This window comes from Meleagris gallopavo, chromosome 2, assembly GCF_905368555.1.
Source record: "Meleagris gallopavo chromosome 2, MGAL_WU_HG_1.1, whole genome shotgun sequence".
NCBI classification, from domain to species: domain Eukaryota; kingdom Metazoa; phylum Chordata; class Aves; order Galliformes; family Phasianidae; genus Meleagris; species Meleagris gallopavo.
Window position 1 is genome coordinate 36,457,388 of NC_139405.1, and position 24,443 is coordinate 36,481,830.

At 35.2% G+C, this 24,443-nt stretch overlaps 1 protein-coding gene across 1 annotated transcript in view; it reads right to left on the bottom strand.

Annotated features, from left to right (window-relative positions):
• Window positions 1-524: 524 nt before the first annotated feature.
• RYR2 (ryanodine receptor 2) overlaps window positions 525-24,443 on the bottom strand; it is a 352,078-nt gene continuing 328,159 nt past the window's right edge. Inside the window, 16 exon segments of the mRNA XM_085219664.1 lie at window positions 525-1,836; window positions 2,742-2,793; window positions 3,550-3,650; window positions 5,148-5,212; window positions 6,417-6,573; window positions 8,235-8,369; window positions 8,449-8,595; window positions 9,872-9,932; window positions 11,764-11,897; window positions 15,062-15,104; window positions 15,648-15,778; window positions 17,427-17,645; window positions 18,434-18,520; window positions 20,194-20,341; window positions 22,153-22,217; window positions 22,576-23,879. Coding sequence (XP_085075790.1) covers window positions 1,741-1,836; window positions 2,742-2,793; window positions 3,550-3,650; window positions 5,148-5,212; window positions 6,417-6,573; window positions 8,235-8,369; window positions 8,449-8,595; window positions 9,872-9,932; window positions 11,764-11,897; window positions 15,062-15,104; window positions 15,648-15,778; window positions 17,427-17,645; window positions 18,434-18,520; window positions 20,194-20,341; window positions 22,153-22,217; window positions 22,576-23,879 — 2,945 coding nt within the window. The 3' untranslated portion in view covers window positions 525-1,740.

Here is a 24,443-nt window from a genome sequence, read left to right on the forward strand (position 1 = left end):
ATGGAGATTTTGGAGAGGGTCCAGAAGAGGGCCACGAATGTGATCCAAGGGCTGGAACACCTCAACTGTGAAGACAGGCTGAAGGAACTGGTCTTGTTTAGCCTGGAAAAGAGAAGTGTGTAGGAGATCTCATTGTACCTTTCCAATATCTAAAGGGAGTTTATAAACATGAAAAACATGATGGAAAATCAACTTTTTACAAGGCTAGACAGCGATAGAACAAGGGGGAATGGTTTGAAACTAAAGGAAGGGAGATTTAGATTAGATGTTGGGGGAAGTTTTTTTACTGAGAGAGTGATGAGGTGCTGGAACAGGTTGCCCTGGAGGTGTTTAAGGCCAGCAGCTGGCACCCTTACCTGTGGCAAGGGGCTTGGAACTCGATGATCCTTGAGGTCCCTTCCAAACAAAGACATTCTATGATTCTATGAAACAGAAGCTCAGGTCTGTGTCGAAGTGGATGCAATTAATAGAGGGATTAATAAAATGACTCAATAAGAAAAACCTCAAATGCTCCCAAGACCATCTTGTTTCCATTCTGAATCTCTTTTTTTATTTGTAAAGACTGGCATTACAATTGAAAAGGACTCAAAATGGAGTGACGTACACATCATTGGTGTTTTATGATGCAACTGATGGGATCCCTGAATGGATATTGCTTCAGCTTTGATTTTAAAAAATAATTTAACAAGAAAATCTTCAACTCCACTATCAATCACAGGTGGCAGAAATGAAAAAAAGAAAAACAAAAGAAACCAAAACTATGGTTAGATTCATAACATATACATTGTTGGCTGATGACACTTGTTTCAGATGTACAATAAAGCCCACAACACTTTATTACTATGGAGATAATTATTGTGAATGTTTTTTTCATGTTGATCAACTTGCTTTTGAAGGTTGTTTCTTTGATTGTTTTAAACTTGCATAATAAACATGCAATGAAACATTTCTTGTTAAAGTGTTTTTTTTTTTTTTTTTTTTTTTTTTGCAGTCTTCTCATTTTCATACAAAGATTTCATAAAGTCGCAGTGTTGTATCAGAGCATTACCAAAATAAAAGCAAAAGCTAAAGAGGAAGGTAAATGTGAATTGAACTCAATGACAATAACCTAATCTTGTCCTGAGACACTCCAGTCTTAATAAAAAGATGTGCACAATCAAGTCCCTTCCACCCAAACCCATCAAAATCACGAAATAAATATTAACTTGGAAGAAAAGGAAGACAGAAAGAAAAATAAAAATACAATGTCATCATGCACTCATCTTCTGCATAGCTCAACCCACATATAGTAAGGCACTATTTCCCAACAACTTTGTGTCCACAACAATCTTTTACAGTGCTCTGTGAACTACATATAGTCCCTTCCAGGATGATGAAACAAATAGATTGAATGAGTGTTGCTACTGTGTCACCCCATGTGTGATTTTATAGATAAGGGCATAATCTGGCAGTTTCAGAAAGAAGCTGACTCAAGTCTCTTCTTTTGTGTGCATGTTATTTATATGGATATCTTTTGTCTGTGTAATCTGTTTTCCAGAGTTGCTGTTGTTTTTAGTTGTTCTTTACTCCAGTATTCTCAAAGCAAATACACAAGAAAATAAAAGCGCAGCTGGGTCATTAAAAACAGAGCTTTGGTGCTCTAAAACCACAGAGTTTTGGGGATTTAAGAAATCCATTGGACATTCCCAAAGGACTTGGAAAACACATGGACATATTTCAAATGGAAATCCTTGTCTTTGCTTAATTAAGCTGGTCTTCATACTGTTTTCGGAAACAATCACCAGCAGGAAAAAACTCCCAGCATCGTTCTTGATACATTTTCCATACATAGGATTCCTGAAATAAACAAAATTTAAGTGACTTAAATTGCTTCAATGAGAAAGAATCAGGCAGGCCTCTTCAAAAACAAACAAACAAATAAACCAAAATACATTGCTTCCCTTCCTTGATTCTTTGGTTTCTCTACATCAATTTATAAAATCATGTTAATTTTTGGGTGAGTTTAGAGTAGATTTTACATATGGTCACCTGTTCAAAAAACAAAAGAGAAAACACATAGAAGAGGACCAGGTCACTTCACATCCAGGAGCACTATAAAGCTTAAGTAAAGCTGGTCACAAGACCAAATACTAGCATAAGTATAATATTTTTCCGTCACAGAAATTTCACTGACTTTCTGCATCAGTCCTTTCAAAGCATGCAAAAATGCATAAAATAAAATGGATTTCAAAGATTTGAAAGAATAATAAACAGTAATGAAAAAAAAATCCTCTTAAAATTGTTCCCCAGCTTTCTTTTCAAATACTTGCATAAGTTCTTTCATACTGCTCTATCTAGAAATGTAGACACAGAAGACCATGTAACTGATGAATATTAAAGGTCAAAGACAATAACAAGAGATTCAACAGGGTGAAAAGAATGTTGCTTTCACAGGGTGCTTAAATGTTTCTCATTATTTCTGTTCACAGATTCTATTTATATTTTTCGGAAGTAATACTTCAAAAAGTCAGATCAGATAACAAAAGCATTAGAGAATTGATAATCTAAAATTAAGCAACCAAAGTCCCCAGAAATGTTCAGAAGAATAACAATTAAGTTACTTCCCACATAGAATGCTATTCATTAGAATACTCTTAGTTTTGGCAAGTCTGAATGATTTTTATTTTAGAATCAGTTTTATTTATTAACTGTTCAAAGTTATTTTAACTATCTATTAACTATTCAAAGAGTTGTTTACCTACCTGTCCTGTATGTTCCGTTTCATCTTTGTTAATAAGATACATCAGAAAAAACCTACAATGGAAAAAAAAAAAAAAAAAAGAGTTGTGAATACAGTATTTGGAAGCACTAGTCAATCTACAGATACAGGTATATTTCTCAATATGTCATGTACAGTGAAAAAAATGCTGTTCCTGGGTTTACAAGTTTCTAAATTATACTTATGATGATATTCTCAGATATATTAAACATAGTTTCCCCACACTTATAATATGCACTTATTATTCAATGAAAAATACACCAAAATGCACAATATTTGACTTGCAATAACTACTTACCTCATATGAAGAATTCCTAAGCTTTCTGTCAGAAAATTATACTAGACATCTCTTGCCTACAAACTCTAACTTGCAGATAGAGAATAGTGATTAGAATAGAAAAAAAAAGAGAAGTAATAAATCCATAATATAACTAAGAAACTGGGGATATTTACTAGTCACATATCAGGTTCACAATTTTTATCTCCTTGCTCACACAAAATGGGTGTTTCAGAACAAAATTGAAAAAATATATTAAGTTCATAAAGTTCCTGTTCCTACCTCCACAGAAATTCTATCACTTCAGTAAGGCAAAAAAAAAAAACCTTTGCTAATATCAAACATTTTTCTCTCTCATGGACTCTATTAAAGAAGGAAAAAAAAAAAAGAAGGAAATATCTCCGTTGTTCATTCAGACAACATGAGTGCACATCAAAGCCAATCTATAATGACTCTTATTTATGTAATAGAGTTAATCAGGAGTTAACAAGATGTTCATTTTTACCATACTTACAAATAATTGGCCAAGTTGTGCTCCTGCAGTGTATGAGTTTCAAAGCCATGGGGCACTGTATCAAAGTAGTCATTTCCTATTCCACAGATAAAGCACTTTGTCTAAAAAAAAGAACACAGATTACATCAACATTTATTTATAATGTATCTCTGCACCCTTTTGAGAACAGACACCCCAAATGCAGTAATTTTCTTCAAAATACCAATGTATCAACTATAATATGAACTGAACAGAAAAGCTTCTCTTTTGATGATTGAGACTGAATGCTTCAGCCAAAACACCCAAACAGAAGATTAACTGCCATCAAAGTAACATATTAATGTTCAGTCAACCAATAAATCCTGGTACCAGTAGGTGAGCAGGTAAGAAGAATGAATGGCACTGAACAGCCAAAGCCTATTATTTTTTCCTTTGAACACCGTCAGCACTACGCACTGTAATGCAAGGCAGTATCTACCTTAATGCTTGAGTTTTTAAGCTGAATATACTTTTATATTACAAAACACATTAGTTCTCAACATATTTCTGATTTCTCATATACACACTTAAGTGACAGAACAGAAAACCAGCAAGTACTGGACATTTGCACATATAGATTAATCAAAGAAAACTACACCTGAGATGAATTGTATCATCACAGTGTTAATGATGCTAGACACCTCTAGTCACAAGATTCAAAAGACTTAAATAGTCATGGATATGGAATTCATTACAGCACAAACAATTTGTGCCCCATACAAGTTAAGAACTGTCAACAGCATGCCTCTTTCACAGTGCAGATCAAAGAGTGGTAAATGTTATTCAGAACCTGCATTCTAGCAGAGTTTTCTCGTCAAAAGAAGTGTGACCATAAGAACAAGGGAGCCCCTCTATTCTGCTCTCATGAGCATCCCAACTGGAGTACTGCATCCGGTTCTGGAGCCCTCAACATAAGGACATAAAGCTGTTGGAGTGGGTCCAGAGGAGGGCCACGAAAATAATCAAAAGGCTGGAGCACCTCCCCTATGAGGACAGGCTGAGAGAGCTGGGGCTCTTCAGCCTAGAGAAGAGAAGGATCCGAGAAGATCTTATAGTGATCTTGCAATACCAGAAGGGAACCTACAGGAAAGCTGGGAGGGACTTCTCATAGTGACAGGATGAGGAGAAATAGTTTCAAACTGGAAAAGGGTAGATTTAGACTAGATATTAGGAAGAAATTCTTTACTGTGAGAGTGGTGAGACACTGGAACAACCAGTGAGGTTGTGAATGTTCCCTGGAAGCATTCAAGGCCAGGCTGTATGGGCCTTTGAGCAACCTGGTCTAGAGCGAGGTGCCCCGTCTGTAGTAGGAGGGTTAGAACTAGATAATGTTAAAAGTCCCTTTCAATCCAAACCATCCTATGATTCTATGATGAGTACTTATGATAATTAAATAAAATGGAAAATGAAAACAATAAGTAAATTATCTCTCATTTACTTTTACATCTCAGTTCATCTGAGAGCACTGGATTCTGTAAAGAACCATATATTTATTCTCCTTTCAGTATCACCCTTTGACTCAACACAGATGTTCAGAAAACCTGAAAAGAGAATAGAGATCAGCAATCGTATGTTATTACCTCCATGTCTTCCTTAACTTGTTCTTGCTGATCTCTTAACTCACCAAAAGCATCAATAATTAACCCTAGAAATTAAGACAGAATAATAGTTAATGCTCAAGAACCATGACAAAGAATATTTGGAAATTCAGGGACAGGTCCAACAAACAACATTAAACAATAGTCTTGTATAGAAATAGTAGAAACTGTTATAGCTTCAAGAAAACACAAAAACATCTAGATATATGAAGGAATATGAGCTAATTAAAGAAAACAGCTACCTGTAACTGTCACTATAATATGGAATTATAAAATATTGCATACGCAGATTTCTGTTTTATTCGCAGAACTCTAATCTTGACTCAGTATGAAAAGACACGTGATTTTACAATGATGGAAGCTTTAACAAAGAAAGAACCCTATGGTACATATAACAGTGTTCAGGCATTTATTACACAGCAGATGCAGAGAGGCCCAGATCTAATGCACCCACTGTCACTATGGTTGCCATTTAGTTTGAGGTTCCACTGGCAAAGCTTTACAGAAGTAAGTGCCCATTTCAGGAAGATACAGAAAGAAGAAAAACCACAGACTCAGTGGCTCAGATGATAAATTTCTAATAATTCTCCCTTTACTTACACCAACACAAGTACAGACTAATTGCATGATCGTTACTGAAACTACTGAGCTGTAAACTGATGAATACCAGATGATGATTATACTCAAAGCTTGACAGCTACAGCCTCTACTCTTAGGTCAGTCAAAAATTGAATAAATAGTTTGAGATATGCTACTGCAGTCTATGAAAAATTAAGCACCCTCCCCAACCCTTGAAAACAACTTGTTTCTTTAAGAGTTATAAACTTAATAGAAGCTCAGAGTTGCCTTCTAAACTCCCTTGAAGGAAGTGAGAAAAAGCATTCTTATTGATGTAGAAATTTTATGATTTACCTAACTGTTAGCTGATAGAAGATAATAATTCTTTCTAATCACTTCTTTTGTGACATCATTACAGGAGTCTTTTAGAAGATACAAAGGGAAGGCAGAAACTCTAGTGACATCAGTGTTCTTATGAATTTTTTGTTTTTTCTGATCCAGGCAGAGCCTGTTGCTTATGTGGAGACTAAGAAGAACAGCATACAGATAAACAACATCTTGGTGTGATTTACCTTATAAATCCACTTTTTGATTGCCTTAGTGACCTGGTTTAAATTTACGCATGCAATATCTGCAGCACTAAAATCCACGTATCATTAATGCTTTCAGTCACTGCAAGCTAAAAATATATACCTTGAATAATGGCAAGCAGGATGACAATCACAAAAAAGAAGAAAGTGATGTCAAAGATAATTCGATAGATTTCATATTCATCTCCTGCTGGATCCTCTATTTCATCACCAATGCCTCCACCTGCACGTACTCCAACATACATATGAAACATGTAGCACTAAAAAAAAAAAAAAAAAAAAAAAACAAAAGTCTAAGAAGTTTTCTGCATCTGGAATTAAAAATATTCATTGTAGCAAATTCAGTAATTAGCACAAATGTTCTATGTCCTAGCAACTAGACAATGTCACGTAATGTATTTCCCTTTCAGGTTACATGCACTTCTGAGAGAACATAAATGCTGCTGTGAAGCTGTAACCATAGCACTTCATGGTCTGTACTCATGTCTCAATTCAAAAAGATTTTGTATTTGATTACCCTAAGGCCAGCAGCAGATCATGATTGAGGTACAGAAATTTCAGCATGCAGTAATGTGCAAGTAGGAGTTATCACTGCCACCAAATTCACCCCCTTTTCCACCACACTTTCCCCCCAGCTCAAGATTGAATCACTTGCCCCATTTCTGGTGTTTCAAACAAAAATGGGGAAAAAAAAAAAAAAAAAAAAAAAAAGGAAAACGAAACAAGAACAATAAAATCACCATCCAATAAAAAACAAAACAAAACAAAAACACTGAACAACCTTTGAGGATGTTTGCTCAGAGGATAGACTAATGATGAAAAGAGTCTGAGACTAATGCTGTGAAGGGTCTGCAGCACATGTCTCACAAGGAGCAGCTCTAGGAAACTGCAATTATTTAGTTTAGAGGAGGCTCACGGGAGACCTTATTGCTCTCTGCCAGTACATGAAAGGAGGTTGTGATGAAGTGGGGGTCAGCCTCTACTTCCATGTAACTGGCAATATGACTAGAGGGAATGGTTTGAAGTTGCACTGGGGGAGGTTCAGGTTGGATATTAGGAAAAACTTCTGCTCTGACAGAATGGTCAGGCACTGGAATGGGCTGCCCAGGGATGTGGTGGAGATACCATACTTGGAGGTGTCCCAGGAATGTTCAGATGCTGCATTGAGGAACGTGGTTTAATGGGAAATATTACTGGTAGGTAAATGGTTGGACTGAATGATCTTGGAGGTCTTTTCCAGCCTTGGTACTTCTATGAATTTCCAGGAAGTGGTTCAGGTTGCATAACAAAATACATTTAATAATTTAATACATTACATTTAATACATTTAATAACTAAAATACATTTGATTTTGTTCTATGTTACTTTTAGACTGATTTTAATAGTAATATATATTAGATATCTGTGGGATTAAAGCGCTAATTACTATCCAAAATCTGGCACCATCTCAGCAGCTAAGAAGTAATTTTCAGTAAGAGAATAGCGAAAGGAAGATAATCACAACAACTCCTGGTAAAGGAATGTAATGGATATTAAAAATTAATCATTTCAGAACTTAAATTACACATGAAATTCCTTGCCTGTAACTGACCTACTGAACCTATGGATTCAGCCCTTAACTGAATGAGATCATGGCTTTAAGTTGATCTTCATTTTTGCAGAAACCATGATAAAGAATACTATCATATTTATATCAGCTGTTTAAAGAAGTATTTGTTTAACATGCATAGGGTATATCTAGTTGTTCAAGGGATGTTCATGAATTTGATTCTTTCCTTTACATTAGTCTTTCTGTTGATGACCAATGATACTGTTGTATGAGCAGGAATTACACAAAAGAGAAGGACAAAAATATAACTGTTTGGAAAAAAACAACAACAAAAAATAACAAAAAAACAAAGCAGAAAGCAAACAGACTTACTGTTAGCATATCATCGCATTTCATATCTGGCATATCACCATCTTCACTTTTGTTGTAGAACTTTCGGAAAAAATTGAATGCCACTACTGTGTACAAGTATACCACTACTGCCAGTAATCCCACTGTTAGGACAAGCTGGAAAAAAAATACATTTATGGTTGTCTTCCTTGAAGGTCTTCTGAACAGACCAATGAAAAAAGATGACAGTTGATACCTGTTTGCCATTGTGGGTCACTGATGAGAGTATAGTTCGTAATGTCTTGAATCCCATTGCAATGTCAAGGAGATGAGCAGCAAAGAAAAAATTGTTGTAGTGGCCAAGGACTGACATGGTCATGTACCAAGCTAGGTAAAGGAAAGACTAACAGAAAAAACAACTACATTACAAAATAGAATTAATGATTATTATGTCTAACTTAATTCACAGTACTTATGAAAAGTAGAATTGCTTGAATGTGCTTTTCAATTAAACAGAAAATTGTGACTTTTTTCTTACACAGTCTTTGAGAAATTTCCTTTTGCTCAAAAATATCAAATCTGCAAACGTGGAATGCACAAGAAATGGTCAAAATTGACAAATTCTGCATTTCAATTTTGAAAAACTTATTTTGAAGTGACTTTTTTAATTATAAGTTTCTGGATGTTTATATTTAAATATTGATACACTAAGGAGATTAGTGACAAAAAAAAGATAAAAAGTAATTCCAAAGTTAATTCAAGCTACTAAAACTGCTACTTAATTGTTTAATACAATCTATGTAGTTTACTATTCCTACAAATCTTAATTTCACTTTTTCCTCTATCATTTTAATTTTATTGGACTTAAAGACAAGTAGATACTTACAAGAGAAATTTCAGACATTCTGTTAAAGGAAAGATAATCTTGAACAAACGCAAACTCTTTACAGGTCATGCATTCTGTGGATCTGGTGAATTCCCATCCCAACCTCAACCTGCAAATTTCAGTCTTCCTGACTGAAGACAGATTACATCTTCATCCTCCAATAGTCCTTTTTCCAAAACGATTTGTTACCCAGCAATTTTTACACCAGAAAAATTAGCTGAGACAGGTGAATCATGATCATAAGACTGTTTGCATTCATAGGATGAACAATATTTTAAGCTGTAAGGTATTTAAATGGGCTTGTTTATCATTCCTTTTTTAAGACTCATTTTTCAAGTGAGTAAAATCATTAGCCTCATTTTGTGTAAAACCCAACTAACAGTGATATAAATTACAGTAATTCCACACACATTAACTATATACTGATTTGACTTTTCCAGAAATATTCAAGTGACTGCAGATGTAAAGATTATGAACATGAAAAATTTTAACTTGAATATATACAATACTTTTCCAATTCCACAGCACAATACTTGCTTATTCCTCCTGAATAAATAAATATTTCAGAAGGGGAGAGGTGGGAGGGAGTAAAACAAACTGAGATTCTTAATACTCATGTAACTGGGAAAAGATTTGGACATTCTCTTTTTAAACATCCAAGATCTTTATATAGTAAATTAAATATAATTCAGAATATTTCATATGCTCTCTGAAGCACTTCAAGTATATTTTTAAGAAAGTATAAATGTGTGCATATATATACATATATATATATATATACAGATAAACTTACATTATCAGTGAAAACAACTCCTAATTTCCACATCTGATACTTAACATCAATGGAGTTTAGCCTGTAAAAATAAATAAATCACATCTTATATAACAACAAAATAAGAATTTATGCAACACGATCTACAGGAAGAGTATTGTCTCATAAACAGAAGACATTACAGTTGGTTTATTTGTCTCAAGCTGAAATACATCAGAACCTTTTCCCAATTCACTTTTATTCTGGCAACTACGTGAAATAAAAGCAGAAAAGTAAATTACTAGATACTATTTTGGAGTCATCAGACCTAGAACTGATCAATGTCTGCAATGCAAAGTCAAAGGGAACTTATCTGCTAACACTGAACCCAACTAAGCTTGAAGACTGCTTCTACTGATGCTACACTCTTCATTTTGCTGTAAATATTTAAATACTGAATCTAGTGGATGCATGAGTCTGGGTAGCTTCATACACGTTCAGTTTTGAACCTGGTATAAAGTAGATAAATGTAAATTTCTGAAGAATGTGATTTTCTGCAAATCTATGTCACAGCTGTTTATTTTCTCACAGCACATTCAGCCGCTATAAATATGGAATGATTCCTCCAAGGAGAGTGTGAAAGATGCATGAAATCATAATTTATTTTTGTTGCTGTTAATGTATATGAAATAAAGCAGACATTAGAAATATAGTAGAAAGGTATGATTCTAAAATAAGCATTTCATCAGTCTTCTCCAACTACTTCATTCTGGTCTCTTTTTTTCCAAGAATATCAATACAAATATTATTTTATTTTTCTTCCTAAGTAAGAGTCATGAGCACATGGGGAAGATTAGGTGGTTTCACTGTCTTTTTCTATCAACAATAACATACACACACATGCACACACACACACACACACACACAAAAAAAAAAAAACGAAAAAGAAAGAACACTTTCTAAATCCAAGTATATCCAACAGCAAAAAAGCAAGAAAGTATTCTGGAAAGTAACTTTGCCACATTATTAAATTGTATTGCTATGCCACAGAACCTTTGCATCTCAGCACTACAGTTTCGGTTGTTTAGGTGGACTCTTCTTTCCTGGCTTTACTTTTCCAGTTTTACTTTTCAGTTTCATCTTTACAAAAGCAGCCCTTTCCAGAATGCAATTCTTATCTACTAGCAGCCCTAATGTCTACTTCATATAATTCTTGTAAATACACTGGTAAGTGCTATTATAGAAAATTATCCATATGCCCTTACATTATAATCTCTATAGCGTTAAAAGTGCCCTGCAGAAACTGAGGATATCTCTTCATCTCTTCTTTAAAAATGAAAATGATTACTATTACTCTATTTCAACATCTAGGAGATTCTTCTGATGTCTGGCAAGTACAGACAAGTACGCAGTTTAGGGAAAACAAATTATGAAAATATGTAAAGACTAATCATCCAACTTCCAAGGTTTTACTAGTCACCATCAATATCACTTAAATATATTCCACCATTTCCTTGAAACCGAAATGTACATTGCCAATTTTATCATTTCATTCTGATTGAGCTAAAAAATAAAAAATGTGAGTTTGTACCCCAGTAGTACCAACACTACTAGAATAGAAATAACGTGTCAAGCAGCTGTGCATTAATCTGAATCTTCATAAGTAAGAGGATCCTTTTTTTTTTTTATAAGTGCTCTATAATGAATTAATTCACAGTAAAGTTCAATTTGCAAATTGTTTTATCTTATATAGCCTTTTTTTTTTTTACAAAACATAGTACGAAAATTCAAACATAAATGACAAACTTTGAGTTCACAGTTTAAACCACCAACAAAAAACACCTCAAAAAGCCCTCAAACCACACCAAAATAAACAAACAAAAATAAACAAACAAAACCAACCAAACAAAACCAAACAAGAAGCAAATGCTTACACAGCAGATAAGGAGCTATCCTTCTTTGGTTTCTTCTTTTCTCGAGCATCACTAAAATCGAGAGCAGCTTTGTCCATTCCTAGTAACTCACTGATTCTGTCACGGCCATAGAACTCACCATATTTATCCATGACCTAAAGTTAGGACGAACATTCAAGAGAAGCAGTGGGTAGAAGTTTGGTTTCTGAAGACAAGAAATTTAACACGCATGATCTTTTTCATTTGTTTGTGTCTATATGTCTATTATATTGTTTCCTTATTTTTTCCTGCTTAATATCAATTACTTGATAGAGAAAAGAGGTTGTCAAAAATGAGATGTTTCTACTCATTCAGTGAAAATAGGGAGAGGAAAACAACTCAGCAGAAACAGAGTAACTAAATTAATATTGCCACCTGCATAAAAACCCCACGAAAAAGTATGTTTAGCTCACATAGGCAAGAGATGTTTTGACTATTGTATCTACATGAAAAGTTCTGATTAAAGATTTCTTAAGGGAAGTATTTGACCCTTACTAATTATTATTTTAAGAAACAAACTAAAGAATAAATATTTATCATTTAAATTTTCTTTAAAGAACTTAAATATGTTGATGGACACTTTCAGATTTTTCTTTAAAGGGAAGTACTTCACAATGAAAAAGTTATGATAAACGTCCTCACTTACTAACTAGCACCATGTAAGATATTATTCTCTTAACATCAGTGTCTCAAAGCTTGCTGGGGACACAGATAGACTTGTCCGAGTCCAGGCAAGTCCTTGGCAAAGGTTGTGAAATCCTTTGTCTGGAGAACTTTGATGGGCAAGGCCAGGGGCAAGGAGAAAGAGATAAGCTGCAGCTAAATAGCTGTAAAGCGGTCTTTTGTGTGGCCTTATCTCAGGATGATGGCCATCTCACATGACTCTTGCTCAAGCGCCCAGGGATGTCACGTAGGAAGGAGGATAAAAGGAGGAACCGAAAACCATGAGGGTAGGTGCCTGCCATCAGATCCCTCACCACGGAATTCCTGCGTGCTGGCGGATTCCCCTGGGCCTGCTACCTGAGTCCTGCTGCTTCCTCCTGGATCGGCTCCGCGACTTCCTTCTGCCACCTGCTTGCTGCCCAAGGCCGGCCACGCTGTTTCTCTCTCCCCCCCCCCCCCGCTGCTTCTACCTCGGACCATCGAAACATCGTGCAACGGGACCGCTGCTGGATTCTGGTGGTGACTATCCCCGCTTTACGCAATTCTTGCTTCTTTCCTCTCTTTTCTATCACCCTCCTTCCCTTCCCCGTCTCCCTGATTAGGATTATAATAAACTGGTCGGACCAACATTTGAACCGTTGTTTCTTAATCTCACGCCGGGTATATAATATTAAAAGAATCTCATCTCCCTCCTATAAATCGGAGCGAGACACATCACTGCATAATTTTATGATTTGATTATAGTTAATAATACAATAAATAATATAATATAGATAAAGTATGTAAGAATCACAAGATCTCTAACAGAGTTAAATGTTTTTAAGCAAATTCATCATTGTGGTAAAAACAGCTAAAATGTTATTGAGTGAACTCAAACTATTCATCTATTTCTTACAAAATTTGATGTGTTTCATGGGAAATATTTCTGGAAAAGAACTTATGCTTCTCATTCTCACTTAAAAACACAGCTCCTCACTAAACATCATCAATTTCTTCTCATTTTTAAAACAGCACTTAAAGAAGTATAAAATTATGGATAAAAAGACCATAACTGAGTGACTCCAAAGGTGAGAGATATTTTACCAGCTTTCTATTAAGTAATACTTAAAGAATTTGTTGAATTAATTTTTGAAATTTTTAGACACTAGCCTTCTTTGTCATATGCCTGAAAGCAATGCTTTATGACTATGGATCATTCACTAGCATGGGGAATTTGTGTGCATCTCTTCTTTATTTAGATAAACAGATGAAAATGTCACTAACAACTCCATGGATACCGAAAATACTTTAAACAGCAAAGCAAATACACAGCTCAAATATATTTTTTAGACAGAAAGACCTAAAAATTCTACTAGCAAAATTTCTGCTAGTATTGCAGAAAACATGTTCCCTAAGTGATTTAAGTTTGGCATTAAAACAATCTGAAAGAGGGGTAAATCTGATCCAACAACATATATATCCACTTTTTCAAACATGGCCAAATACAATAAGAAGATTGTTTTTTACAGTATGATATCGTGAAAAAACACTGAGAAAACATTTGACACACTGCTCATATGAAAAAAAAAAAAAATCTTCAAAAGCCTCTGGTTACAGAGGAATTATTTTTTGATAAGACAACAATGTGACAAAAGCTCTTACGCATGTCTACCAAGGAGCACAGAGAGACAATGCTGTGGAGAGAGTTCAAATAATACCTTGCTCTTACTCCCAGAACCGTAATAGGAGTTGTCAGAGTCATCAGCCCATCAAAGGCCAATCTCCACAAGCCAGAGGAGAACAGAGAACAGTAGCAGGCAGGAACTCAAATTATTGACTTTCAAGAAATTGACTTTCTGCCTGGTTCCTTCCAGAGCTGTTCCAGAAAAGACTAACTCCCAATATCCAGGCACAAAACTTGCCAAGTTGAGTCATGGGAAGATTTTCAGATCAACTTTTAGAGTAATAAGTTGCCTGGGGATGTGGGACAGAGGGGAAGAGCATTTGGAGATTGCATGAGACTTATTGCCTTTTATGGAGGGGAATCAAAAGTAGGAAACAGAATGGATTTATGTGATTTGAAGAGGAACAAGTGTGAGGAAACAAAGGACTAAGGGAATAAACAGACCAGTATGGTATCTATCATTTGCTGGTCAGTGCCGCTGTTATGCTATGCCCTGTGCCTAATCATCTCAATCTATATTATCTTCTTATAAAATTACTTACTTTTTAGTGATTAAGGAACTCTCTATACTGTGTGCTTGTATGTGCATACAAGGATGTGAGTGCGGCAACTAGATTCACAGAGACAAAACTATTTATGAATGCTGTAACAAGTGTACACATCTCTACAGATTTTCATGAATGTATTTGAGATTTCTGGTTTATAGTACAAGTCACATGTATGGAACATATTGTAAGAATAACTATCTAAATCACAAAAAGAAGCCACCCATAAGCTGTTAATATAAGGTAAGGAATTGTGTGTATAATTTAAATGAAATATATGGAAATATATATACTGAATCAAAATTTTATTTGAAGAAATGTGGACTACACTTCTTTCAAAAATGAAAAAAAAACCAACATCATGCATTAAAGCTTCAATTTCACATATATTTCTGAAAATAAATCTTACCTTTCTTTTCACAAATTTGTCCCAGTAGTTGTTTGGAAAAGACCTGAAAAATGCAGATGAAAAAAGAGCACATTTTAGATGGTTGTGAAGAGATAGAATAATTACTATGATATAGAAATTATATACTGATTTGTTTCTAACAGACTGTGTTGTTGTTATCATCAGCTGACAATTCAGATACTAAATAGCATGGAGCCTATCACACTACCATGTCTGCAAAAGGGCAACTGAGCTGATGGTGACCAGACAAGGTTCCAAAGCATTTAAGTCATCTAATTCCAACAGGCAAAGAGTCAGACTTTTAAATATGTTCTCAAAGGAGTATTCAAGAGCCAATAAAATTATCCAAGCCATAGCTCATTCGAACTGACAGCAATAAACAATCATCACTGTGCTTGTCAAAAGAAATTACTTGTTTTTTTTTCTCTTTAATATGTAAGCTGCTCCAAGATAGTGAAAAATAGAGGGAGACAATTACCTATTTTGTCACACTGGTCACTCCTCTCTTGATGCAGCTCAACATTAAATAATAAGAAGAAAGAATATTCCTTACAAAACTATACAGATAGACTAAGCAAAAACTCACTGTGTGTTGATTACAAGTCTATCCCATTGCCCTTTGATATCATCTTCTGAGGGCTGTTCAGTGATATACAGTCCATCAAATTCCAACTTCCTTGCTACTTCCTTTTCTCTCTTAAAAATTACTAGTGGGACCTGCAGTTGAAAAAACATATCAGAAATTAGTTAGAAACGCACTGAGATATCTGGAAACTCAGAAGAAAGGCTGTTTCTTTAGAAAAATTAAATATGAAAACTGAATATGTATAAAGTAATAGTTCAAAAAATTCAAAGAATTGACAATTGACAATTGCCAGAACACTCTGAAGCTATAGATGCACATGGATCAGTTAATTCAGAATCACAGAATTAAGAGTGCATTGCACAGCTGCAATAATATGACAAAAAAAATCTGAAGGTACTTCCAATAAAAATAGTTGCACAGTTCCAAGGATCTATTAGAACTAGTCATATAAAAGAGAGCTAAAATAAATATAAAAAAATAAATATCCTAAAATCCTTAGAAATTCTAGTTCTAAAATATTCATTTGGGATCACACTTTTGGATTGCATTTTGGAACCCAGAGGTGTTAGACATTGCCTTTCATTTGTTAAAGAATTCTTGAAGTTTCACCTGGAGAAGAGCATGGAGAACAGACTGTGAGCAATTAGAAGTAAAATCCTTAAACATTGTTCACATTCTGTATATTTCATTTGTTATCTGTGCTTCTTTGCCCGCAAAAACACCTGAACGGCAAAGATCAAACTTTTCTTACAACTCATTTTCGTACTCTGGATGACGATCGAAAGTACATTCTGAGAAGGGAGACATAACTAGCAGTCCCAGTAGAGTGTTTTTTACTTAGAAGGATGTTTCCAATGGAAATGGATGCTTTGTTGTGTTAACGTGCACAGTGGATTGCTTCATTAGGTTTTTATTTTGAAAATAAATACCACTGTAATTACTTCACATGTCTTCAAAATGCATCACCATTGCAATGGTGTCAGTATGACTATCAAGACTTTTCATGGGTATATTGAAAAAATAACAATGAAAAGAAGACTAAATTAAGATGATTTATTACACACAGTAACAATAGTACTAATCTTATTTTCATAGAACTAATTGAGAAAAATGTAGTGGATTTCATGTGGAACACTCTCCAGAAAAAAATGTATATAGAACTGCAGCTAAAAATATTTTTAATACCGAAATCAATGCATCTCCAAAGACAGATATTGAAACCACATTTGGCCCTTTCCTCATTTTTAGATTTGGAAAAAATGCAATTATTATCATTATTTACTATAAAGAATGTCTATCACTTCTAGTCAGGTAATAAATGTAGTTGTAAAGAATACTGTGGGAAAGTATCATTAAGAGTTCAAGAGGATAAAAAGCTATGAAGTAGAAAAGGACATCTCCATACCCAGAAATCTGAGCCTTCACTGTTCATGCCAACCAGTGAAACACAAAAATGTTTTTAGAATTTATTGATCTTGCAGAGAAACTTAATTTGTAGTGGCAAATCAAACATTGCTTGACAGTCACAAGAATTTTTTGCTATAATTGTCTGCCTGATGTGGTAACTGTGAAAACAGTGAACCTATGATCCAATGCCAGACCAGCAAATCAGGCTCTGGCCTGGAACCTTCTGAATTCTCAATTCACCTAACTCAGTTTTTGTTACAGATTACATAAGCAGAATAGTATTTATATGATTTCCCAACTTGCTTACTTTATGCCACTCAATGGACAAAAATTTGGCAGCTAGAAGAAAAAACAGTGATGTGTTTTTCTTACTTTCAAACAGTAATACCCAATGATGCAGAAGAAGGATATGACTGTATGTAAGATGGCCAAAATCCGTAGTGTGGGTTCCATGTAGCCACTGCTTTCTTCCAGGACATAGTGTACTGCAATGACCCTCTGGCTGTCACTCTCTAAGTTGTCCAACTTCATATTTTCTCCAGTAGACACTACAGGAATTTCCTTTTCTTCTGTCACAGCAGAGGTGGAGACCTGTTTAAATCACTTAAATCTTAATATTAGAGGTGTATTCCTTTGACAGATGTTTTATATGTTTTATACTGCTACAAGCTAAATAGTACAACTGAAAACAATCTCATCAAGGGCAACAGAATTGTGAGGAAGTCTTTTTTTTTCCCCCTCAGAACCAAGTCCACAGGGAATATTTCACAGAGACCACTTCATCTTGTTACACTAACCTATGTCAGTGTTGATTTTTTTTTACTCTCTTTCTGTTGCAAGTGTGGGCCATGCTGAATTTACCACTTTGAATCCAAGAAAGGGCATAGTCCTTCTGGAAGAAACCCCATGAACTCCTGACGTTGCTGCATGCAATCTTTACGAGCATGAACTGAACTGAAAAATCTTGAGTTGTATTATATTTACTACAGACCTTGACAAAGATGATCCATGATATTCTACACAGCTGTGCACACACTCTCGGGGAGCATAAGGACACAAGACATCTCAGCTGAGGTGTATTAGCCTAAATTGTCAGTGAAAACTGGAGTTGGCTGAATCACTGTAGTATGAAATGGAGCATCTGAGGCACAGATACTTTCACTCTGCTGCATTTGTCACAGCACAGAACTCAGGAAATAGCTATTTGTGTATTTCATGCAAACACATCAAGCTATCACTGTTAGATCTCTGAAGTATCAGTCTGAAAAAGGTATTAACTCTATTAGATTGGCAGGTTTTTTTTTTACACAGAGCACAGTCTACAAAACCTGAATACTTTTCGGAATCTAACTTTAAAAGCAACAGTATGATGAACATACCTTATAGAAAAGCAGGATGAAGTTGATGGCAAAGGCAACAAACAATGCCAACATCCTCATGTTATAAAAGTTTCGAGCGAAATAGTTCTGAAATAAAAAATTAAGCTTAAATACACCCTGCCTCATAATGATACCACAATCCTGAAATTCATTATTAAGTATTGTTTTAGAGAAAGTAAGCTACACAACTAATAAATTATCAGAAGTGTAATGAATGCTCAATCCCAATCTGAAAAAGAAATCATTTTTTCACACTCTGCTTCAGAATTTCCCATGATTTCAGTCAGACTATATGGTATGTAGGATATCAGCCGTGCTAGTTTTCTTTAGTGCCTTCAATGTCAGAAGACTGGAAAATTATGCATTAAATAAACTTTTCATATATTTCTATCCCTTCTGATTTTAAGAACATCAAAAATGAAAGTTGAATCACAGAAAACCTTGAGTGAAATTTTATTCCAGTGAGGAAATTCTTGCTTAAACCTATGTTCTATGGTGGACTGAATATTTAAGTTTCAAAACAATATCTAAATTTATAGTCATTTCATCTTGTCAGTTGGGATACTTCATTTTAAAGAAGTTTCACAACATACAACTTCCTTATGAATCACCTTCAAAGAAGTTTCTATCTATATCTTTCCATTTATCTAGGAAACAACAGTTTAAAAAATGAATTAACTGTTTAAAAAAATCAAAAATTACAAATTGCAAAATTGTGCTATCAGAAAGCCAGAAAAATTTGAAGAAAATTTATTCCCAATTTTGCAAATGCGTTTCCTTCACCCACATAACTTTTACCCCTTACCTCTCATCATATAATTAACTATCACACTAAGAAGTCTTTACATAAGCAAGCACATTTAAAAGAAGGCAACATTATATTGTTTCTATCTTTCTGAGATGTTATCTTTACCAGTTGTAACATTTTTTTTATATAGGTCTTTGTATATTGCCAGTACATTAATATTCTTCTACTTGATTTTTACAACCTGCGAAATGGCTATTTTTTTTTTTTTATGATTCTGTCTGGGATCATAGAGACTCTTAAGATTCTGTATTCAGGATTTTTGATTCAAATAGTGCTGACGAAACACTGATGTTTTTAGCTGTTGAGCAGTGCTTGCCCAGATCCAAGGACTTTTCTATTTCTCATACTGCCCTGCCAACAAGGAGCTGGGTGTGCACAAGGAGCTGAGATGGGACACAGCTGGGATGGCTGACCAAATCTGGTGTAAGTGATAGATAGGCCACACACCCAGCAATAAATGCTAGGGGAAAGAGGGAGGAAGCAAGCAAGAGATATGTAGATTGATGGTGTTTGTCTTCCCAAGCAGTCATTAAACACCATTTGCCCAGCTTTCCTGGGAGTGGCTGAATACCAAGCGGCCCATGGAAGGCAGGAAATGAATTCCTTGTTTTACTTTGATTTGCTTGCATGTGATGCTTTTGCTTTGCTAGTAAACTGTCTTTATCTCAGACCCTGAGCTCTCGTTATTTTACCTATCCAACTCTCTCCCTGGCCTTATCTGGGGAAAGTGAGTGAGCAACTGCTTTGTTGTTGTTGTTGTGTTTGTAATTTTGTTTTGTTTTTCGCTTATCAGTCCACTTATCTTTGCCTTTATATCCAATTTATGGATGACTGGGGGTAGAAGAATGAATGAGACTTATCAGATGTATATTCGTCTTTTTCAGTTTGGTGGAATAATTTTGTGGTATATCTCTCTCATAATATGTAAGCCACAGGATAGAAAACAACTTACAAGAAGCTTCTGTTGATATGCAATGATTTTCTTCCAGAAAGCTGATTCCTGAATTTCTGGTTCTCCATATCTGTGAGTATGAAGCTGTCTTAATTTCTGTTTTGCTTTGTCTTCCTTTGCTTTCTCTTCTTTTTCTCCATTCTCGCCTCTTAGGATACGATTGAAACCAAAGTAAGATGACAATTTAATAAAATTGACATAAAAATAACTAAACCACACCCTATGAGAAGATACTGCATCTTTTCATTTGGCTCAAGTAGTCATGATTCATGCAGTGCATACAAATAATAAGATCCATTTTCAACATAAAGCATTAGCAATTGTGACATTCTGGTTAAATCTACAGATAACTGAATTTACTGGTTTGTCACCTTAGAGAAGTGAGAATTGCTAACTGGTAGAGGCAGGTAACTAAGAATCTTCCAAACTTACTACCTGAAACTCTGTTTCATAGTTGTGCAGTTCATACTTGTGCTGGCAAATGTCTGTCCAACTGTCTGTATGTCTGAGCACTCCTATCCAACCTCATGCACATGAACAATCTGATTTTCACACAAACTGAAGACTACTGTTTTTTCTTGTATTTACAAATCAAGCTTCATGTTTTAACTTCTGCTTTTCTGTCCAGCTGAGGATGACATAAATACTCCCTCCAGGAGGAGAGAGGAATACGAAAGCTTGACAGCATTTCAATCTGAAATTATCACTGTGATGCTTACAAAAAATCATAGCCAGTAGGCTGCCTTCTTGAAGCACATCTTAGGAACTCAGAATTATTTTGGAAGCTAATGAGACTTGACATCATGATAGATGAAAGGATCACAGAAGACCATTTGAGGCCAAATCAGAGTGAGAGACAACTTATATGTTACATTATTAATCTGACTATCTACAAACAGAATAACTGATGTCCTAAGCTGCTTCATAGTAGGATATTTTCAGCAACTTTCACTTGAAAGTTTATCTTATGCTAGGAGTGGCTTCAGGGCAGCTAACAGCATCGGACACTTGCACTCCTTACAAAGAATACAGGTATCATTGCAACTCACATAGCCAAACAGTGCAATCAACAGTGAACTTCAAAAGTCTGAAAGAGTCACCTTTAATGCAGCCAGTACACATTTATAGAAATTTGCTGTACTGATTACAAGAAAGAGTATTAATTACAGGCAAGAGTTCATCATTCCAGTAGGGCAATATGGAGATAGCTTGAGAGTAAGGGGTGCACTCAGAATTTTGATAGTGATATATCAGCAACAGGAACCAAACGCTTAGCAAGAACCATAAAAAAGAGGGATGGAGTGCCATGTTTTTACTGGTTAAAGCTAAGTACTATGTTTTGCTTTTTTATTCTCAGTAATCTCATTAACATTAGATTTTATCATGTCTTAAAAAGCCTCAAATTATTATTTATCACATGCTAATGATCCCTATAAAAATGTGCAAGTATTCAGTAATTCAAACTGAAAACCATATTTAAAACCATAATGGAATAATAAGCTTTTGTAAAATCCAAATAGCTCAAAGTATGCCACAGCAAATGGGATGAGCAAAACAGATTCAGTCTCTACCACTGACATAACCACTCTGGAACACAAATGCTCTTACAATTTTTCCAAGAAATTTTCTTCTTATTTTCATACTTGCCAAGAAAGCCTTAACTGAACAGATGAAATTAAGCCCAATTAAAACAGTATAAACTGTATAAAATGATTTATCAGATTCAAGATATTTTTTAGAAGTGTACTCTTTTCATTGAAACCGATATTTATAAATCTGAGTGAAATTATTTACATGGACTTCGCTTGCAAATATGTCTTGATGATGAAGATGGATTAAAAAAAAACTGTGGTATGTGAATGGAAACAAAATTATAGGCAATGGAGTAAGTATAAATCAAGTTGATTTTTTCAGTGAAACAAGTGCATTTGCAAGATCATTGGTTAGAGTTATACATACTCTGCTTTTTCAGGTTCAGATTTTGTTTCTTCCTTCTCTTCCTTTTCATCTTCTTTCATCTGTTCCTAGAGATGGTAACATATTTTTTTTAAATGTATCTAAACACTATTATATAGAACAGAGTTAGTTGAAAAAAACAGAGTACAAAATTCTAACTTTTTTAACAGTTGAAGCTCTGAGGAAAAAAAAAAAAAAATCCTTCATTTTAGCCCTGAATTATAAGCAAACCAAATTACCAGTTACTTAGAGAAGGCTGTAAGTATTCCAGTTTGTGATGTCAGAGAAGGCAAACTTTAGTGATTATACGTGATTCCCTAGGAAGTGCAACAAAAGCCATGCAAAAATAGATACAAGTTTTGTTTCAAGACTACGCTTCATGTATGAAGAAGAGAAAAATACAGCACAAATAAAAGGTATGGTTACCTGGACATTTTCCTGTGCCTCAGGCATTGGCGCTACGGAAGGAGTGCTCAGTAAATCACTCAAACCAGCATTTGGGTTGTGAGGGATCAATTTATACTGTCCACCTTCTCGTTTCAAATCCAAACCAAATATATCTGAGAGTAGATCACTCTCCTCTGATAAAGTTCTCAAATCAGTCAAGTCTTCAGCAGGCAGTGCAGTTTCTGCTGGCTTCCTCTCCCCCTCTTCTCCTTCGCCACGCACCTCATCCTGAGTGGGATCTGGCATATTGGCTAATAGCTCAGCCACCTTGATTTTCTTTGCTCCTTCTACTAGGCTTCCTCCAAGCAGCAAACTGCAAATGATGCGAAAGAAGCCCCGGAAGACACTACAGGCAAAATGCAGTAAGCCCATTAAAATGCTCCAGTAGGAAGAAAATAAAGCCATAACCATGTCCTTCATGGTCATTTTCTTCACTTTTTTCATCTGTTTCTTTAAGCTCTTCACGCTGAGCATTTTCATAAGAGTCATTAAATTATACTTCAGCGCTATTAATGCTGACTTCATAGTTACAAGTGAGAAGAAACCCATTCCAGGATCCTGTTCCTCAGGCTTATCTTTCTCACTGTCCTCTTTATTTGCTGACCTTTCATTCAGATCTGACTCAGAGATTTGGGCAGCCAGTTGCATTTCAAAGATGGTGTCTTCACAGAAATTAACAAAAAGCTCCATCTTTTCTTTCTCCCCACCTTCATTTACAACATCAAATATAAACTGTCTCTTTGACTCCTTTACCTGAGGTTTTTCCCACTGAGTCCGACTTGATTCACTTATTTCAAAATACACTCGTTCAATGCGCTTTGCACTGCCCATGATTTCTATACGTCCAAGGAAAGGCTGAAAGTAGTTCAGCACACTTTCTGACAATTCAAGAAAAGTTTGCAAGCGAGTATCATGGGGCATGTGTTCGGAGAGGTTGGTCAGGAGAACAGCAACATTGAAACCAATGTCTTTGGCAGGCTCATGGAATCGTTTCACAAATTCCTCATAGTCCAGAGTCTCATTCTCATCTGTTTCAGCACATGATAGTAGAAATTCAGTTTCAGACTGAGTGTAATGCTTATGGCTTTCCATTGCCTTGTGAAAATCTCTTTTTGAAATTATGCCTTTGCCATCGGGATCATACTCTTTGAATGCATCAGAAGAAGTCAAATCCTTCAGTTTTAAGAACATATCAAAAAACTTCAGAATCATCTCCACATTGTTGGACGATTCCACAAGCATATCAACCATTTGCTTGCCAATAGTTCCATTCACAACGTTACCTAGATGTAATAACACGAAGAAAGGGATATTGATAGCAGCAAACATTTTGTCAGAGTGGAAGACTGATAAGCCACTGGCTAACACACTCTTATTAGGAAACCAGCTGTAAAATCAGAAATCTTTTACTAATACCACTACCCTAAGACTTGGGAAAAAATGTAACTGAATATTTGCCAACAGAGAAATAAAGAACAAAGCTGTAGAGAGGCACATTTGTTACACTTAATAAAGTACTAAACATGGGCAGATTTTCAATACTAATACTACACATTTTATTGTGGTGCAAGACAGAATTAGCATCACATTAGTTAGGATGACTAGTTCAGTAAGTCCCTCACAGAGTGCTGTGTACATAAACTAAGAATTTACTTTGCTTCTGGGTTGACTTCATGTGAGCAAACAGTAGCAACCCATTTACTGCAATTTAGGCTGCACTTGCTGCCCTCTTACTTCTTTCAAGACAATAAATGTACAAGAAAGAAGAAAAAAAGAGAAACTATCTTTCAATTGTCTATGTCTGTGGCTTTCTAAGCAGAATACTATTGACAGCCTCTAGATAGGAA